At 38.2% G+C, this 4,356-nt stretch overlaps 1 protein-coding gene across 1 annotated transcript; it reads right to left on the bottom strand.

The window, feature by feature from the left end:
- Positions 1–700: 700 nt before the first annotated feature.
- On the bottom strand, positions 701–3,082 carry LOC113709677 (cytokinin riboside 5'-monophosphate phosphoribohydrolase LOG5-like). Its single transcript, XM_027232504.2, has 7 exons — positions 2,791–3,082; positions 2,420–2,517; positions 2,300–2,330; positions 2,056–2,155; positions 1,747–1,817; positions 1,508–1,651; positions 701–1,227 (listed from the first exon to the last, which is right to left on the bottom strand). The coding sequence occupies exons 1-7, from the start codon at positions 2,917–2,919 to the stop codon at positions 1,147–1,149; spliced, it is 654 nt and encodes a 217-aa protein (XP_027088305.1). The 5' UTR covers positions 2,920–3,082; the 3' UTR covers positions 701–1,146.
- Between the last annotated feature and the right edge of the window lie 1,274 nt (positions 3,083–4,356).

Below are 4,356 nucleotides of genomic sequence, written 5' to 3'. Positions count from 1 at the left end.
TAAATCCACTGCTAACTATTTGAATTCAAAGGGGGGCATGAAAGGATATATAAGAATTTTAAAAAAATCAAAATGCTATAAAAGAGTTGAAAGCAGTCTGACTTAACCGTACAGAAAGCCACTCCTCAAATTTATATAGATATAAATTTCAAATACATCCATGTCAAATCCATCGATCCAAACAGATCTTAGGGAAATCATAGTACGTGATTTCATTTTGGATCTTAGGACAATCATAGTGCATGATTTCATTTCAACGTACTATTTTGCAAGAGACTTTCTGGAAAACACATGCTAAAAGGTTCTGCGATCAAATAGGTCAAACAACTTTTCCTTTTCTCCTTTCTTTTTTGTTTTCTTAGACAAGGAACAACCAAATAATAAAAAAAAAAAAAAAAAAAAACCACGCCTGACTGCTACACTAAATTGAAGCCCAATGGCAGAGATGAAATCGGGTATAGACTAAAATGAGTTAATGTCGCAGAACTCGCCCCAAAGATGCACTACACAGTAATGGGCAAGACTCAAAACGATGACCTCTGGATAAAGATCCAATGAAATGAGGCTATCACTGAGCTATCCCGCCTGAAGGCTCGAGACATCGCAGTTGGGAAAATGGCTGTCCATTCATTTAGTACTAGTAAATAAGTGCTAAGGAGTAGAATATAACTTTGCTCCTTCCATCCATAGACCACAATAATAATAATAAAATCATCCCATCTTGTTAGATATATAGCTACGGACGCATTCAAAATTTAGATGGCAATACATACAGAAGCATATTTTCCACACCAAAGAAGGACAAGAAAGAAACTAGCAAATTCTTTCAAAACCCTCTTTGTCCTGTCCGGCAAGAAGATCAGGTTGGAGGCATCTCCACTCCACAAAACCAACCACAGCTACCCTTCAGCTCTCTTTGGGGAGCAGGCCCACTAATCAGTCAATTATATACCAAAATCAGACAAAAAGAAGTGATCCCAAGACACCACTCCCTCTTTTGTTTTGTTTTTGTTTTCTGTTTTTTTGCTTTCTTTTTTTTTACCCTTATCTACAAACCTGTCTCCCTTCCTGAGAACAATCAATTTCTTATCCTGCAAAACATTGAACCCCACTTGGCACTTGCGGGTTTGATGGCTGCTGCTGCTGTTATTGCTGCTGCTGCTGCTGCTGCTGTTCTCCCTCCCACTTCACCTTAGCAATGCTTTCATCGTGCACTGGCACGTATTCCTATAGCACCCCAAAAAGAAAGCAATTACCAGCTTTATCAAATCACCAGAACATGCCAACGCATCCTGCAAATCCCCTGCAACCCTCTTCCCCCACCCCCACAAAAGGAAAAAGGAACCAAAAAAAAAAGATAGCAAATATAGTAGTTTATCCATAGAAGAGAAGAGAAACTGTTCGAAGATTCTTATTGCTTCATTGACTTCTGTGCATTGGTGAAATATTTCGCTCAGCAAAAAAGAAAAGTGAAAAAAAGGGGAGGGGAACACAGGTCGGCACGCACCTCCAGTTTCTGAACCAAGTCTTTGGCGTTAGGGGCGGAGACGAAGATATGACGCTGAGAAGGCTTGATGAAGCCATCATCCACGGCTTTATCAATGAAGGTGAGGAGGAAGTCGTAATAACCATCAACATTTAGTAATCCCACCTGAAAAACATCGACAAATACACATCGACATATTTCTATTTCTTCAGTTTAGCATTGTAAACTCAGAAAGAATTGAATCATCAATTGTAGATTACCGGCTTATCATGAATACCCAACTGTGCCCATGTGATGACTTCCAATAGCTCTTCCAGAGTGCCGTACCCACCTGAAAGCCAAAAAAAACCGCCACAAAACTCAGTCAATCAAATACCCAGCCTGTGGATGATGAAATTCAGCTGATCAGATTAACAGCAATAAGCGTTGAGCATATATACAACGGTGTATGAAATTTGGGAGTTATATTCCAAAGTAAAATTAAAGTTCCATAAACTAAACAGAGGAGAGGATGGATGAAATCAGAGACAGCCCCAAGAACATAAATGGCAACAACATAAATGCGGAACCTGGTAAGGCTATGAAGCATTCAGAATGGCGGGCCATCTCAGCCTTTCTCTGATGCATACCAGCCACCGGTCTCACTTCTCCAATTGTTTCCCCAGTTTTCTGCGTTGTTAACCCAAGATCAGGATCATAACCAAAAGAAAATGAAAAATCTGCGGAATGCAATTGTTGCATTTTATCAAAGATCAAGGCTTTCCAACGAAAAACAAAAAACAAAAGAATCCAAGAATGAAGGGATCTAAATACCTCTTTGCCCATCAGGGGTTTGGGTATGATCCTGCGGAGCAAGTATTCATTTGCAAAAGTTTTATTAGTCTTCTAGCTAGAAACGAAAGAAGAATGCTGTCACTGTACCATAGTACATACCCGAGAACGTGGCCGCCTCCATTGTGAACAGCTTGTGAAACCAAACCCATTAACCCAATGCTTCCCCCGCCATATACAAGGTCCATTTTTCTTGCCACCTTCATGCAAAAACGCCCCACCCAAACGCACACACAAAAGAGAAGAAAAAGGGCCCGGAGCCCCATTACAATCAATCGCACACATATACTAACAACAATGAAAAATTATCTAAACATAACTAGTACAGTGCTAATAAGGATAACAACTGACTATCGTCGTCTGCCTCCTCTGCGCTCCAAGATTGTTGGGATAGGAAAGTTATTTTTTTTTTTACAAAAAAAAAGGGGGGTAAAAAAGACAGAGTATAAGTAGTAGTGCTACATGGTACATACCAGCTCCTGGCCCAACTCAAGTGCGGCATCTCTATAGCATTCTCTCTTCCCAGAACTGCTCCCACAAAACACACATACTCTCTTGAACCTTGATCTGGCAACAACTTTTTGTTCCATCGTCTCCTTCATTTTCCAGTCACAGAGAGAGAGAGAGAGAGAGCGCGCGCGCTTGCTTTTATAGTTTCCTGGGCAAAAATCTGCTTCTGTTGTTTCGTGATTGGGCGATGATAAAGCGGCAAAGATATGAAGAACAAAAAATTAAAAGAGCTCTGTACTTTGTAGCATATATTTTTTGTCAACCGGGCTCTCTCCTCTGTTGCCTACCACTTGACATGAAAAGGTTCGGACGCGAATTATATAGAAGATGGAGTCCTGAGGCTTGAGGAAGAATTTTATTATTGTTTAATTTAGTAAAAATCTTTCAAAACACCCATAGCCCTCGTGCCAAATGAATTTTTCCGTCTTTTTAAATGATAACTTCATGTTCATCACAAAATTAAATCCATAAAATTTGGACTTAGCCAAGCTTTTAACCACATTTTTCTTCGAATCTATCACGTAACTCATACATGGTGATTTTTTTAAAGGAGCAAAGAGATTAAATATCATCTGTAATTAAATAAGTGATGGTATCGATTATCATTTTTGTCTTTAAAAAAGGTATAATTTAACCCAACCTTATTCACCCAATTCATATTCATTTTTACCACCAGAAAAGTTGGATGTGCCATTTTTGTACATAAAAAATGAGTGTATGTAAGCCATGTGATGATTTCAGACAAAGAAGCAGCAAACAAATTAGGTTACGATCAAATTTTACTGATGTAAATTTGTGAGAGGTATAAAATTAATATTATAGAGATGAATGATAAAAAAATTTTATTTAGTAAAATGTGAGGAGGCTTTTCAACCATTTTTCTCTTAGGATAAACAAGCATGATAGAAGAAGAAGTACCATAATAGAAGGATCAAAATGAGGACAAAAAGGAGCACTACATAATACTAGGAAAAAGAGGAGTGTGTGACGTTCTTTCTTTCTTTCTTTCTTTTTTTTCTGGTACATTGATTATTGATAAATGCGATTGGGTGAGTCGACATATACTCGATAGCCGGAGCATTTCCTTCTTCAAACCCCGTCATTCCACGTGTTCTTTACCACTCCACATTTAATTCAATATATCATAAAGCATTCTTCTGTGCCTTGTCATATGCCACCATACAAATATTATTATTACACAGTAAATTAATTCGTTCCCATTTCTAGGCACTACCAGAAGCCTCTGCTCATAAATTTTCCACAGATCAAAAGGGTACGAATGTTGCTTCAGCCACTTTATTTTTTTTTTGTTTTTGTCGAAACGATAGGATTTCAGCCACTTTATTTAGAGGAGGTTAAATTAATAAATCCATCCTCTCCACATACATTTTTCTTTCTTGCATGTTTAATTGGAGCTTGAGTGGTGAAAATGCTAGAGGGGGCCGATTTCACAAAAGCAATTTGTTTTAGACTGCTTAACTTGTAACCATATAAACTGGACGAGATCCTCTGTTAATTATATTTGTTCA

This window comes from Coffea arabica, chromosome 9e (genome assembly GCF_036785885.1).
Source record: "Coffea arabica cultivar ET-39 chromosome 9e, Coffea Arabica ET-39 HiFi, whole genome shotgun sequence".
NCBI classification, from domain to species: Eukaryota; Viridiplantae; Streptophyta; class Magnoliopsida; order Gentianales; family Rubiaceae; genus Coffea; species Coffea arabica.
The sequence above is the reverse complement of the archived record's forward strand: the minus strand, read 5'-3'. Positions and strand labels throughout refer to the sequence as shown.

Bases quoted from the DNA above. Each gene is read 5' to 3' on its own strand.
- LOC113709677 (XM_027232504.2), bottom strand. From the start codon at position 2,919: ATGAAGGAGACGATGGAACAAAAAGTTGTTGCCAGATCAAGGTTCAAG. The intron at 2,331-2,419 runs GTATGTACTATG...CTTGCTCCGCAG, and splicing joins GGAGGCGGCCACGTTCTCGG to GATCATACCCAAACCCCTGA. The intron at 1,228-1,507 runs GTGCGTGCCGAC...GGGGTGCTATAG, and splicing joins ACTTGGTTCAGAAACTGGAG to GAATACGTGCCAGTGCACGA.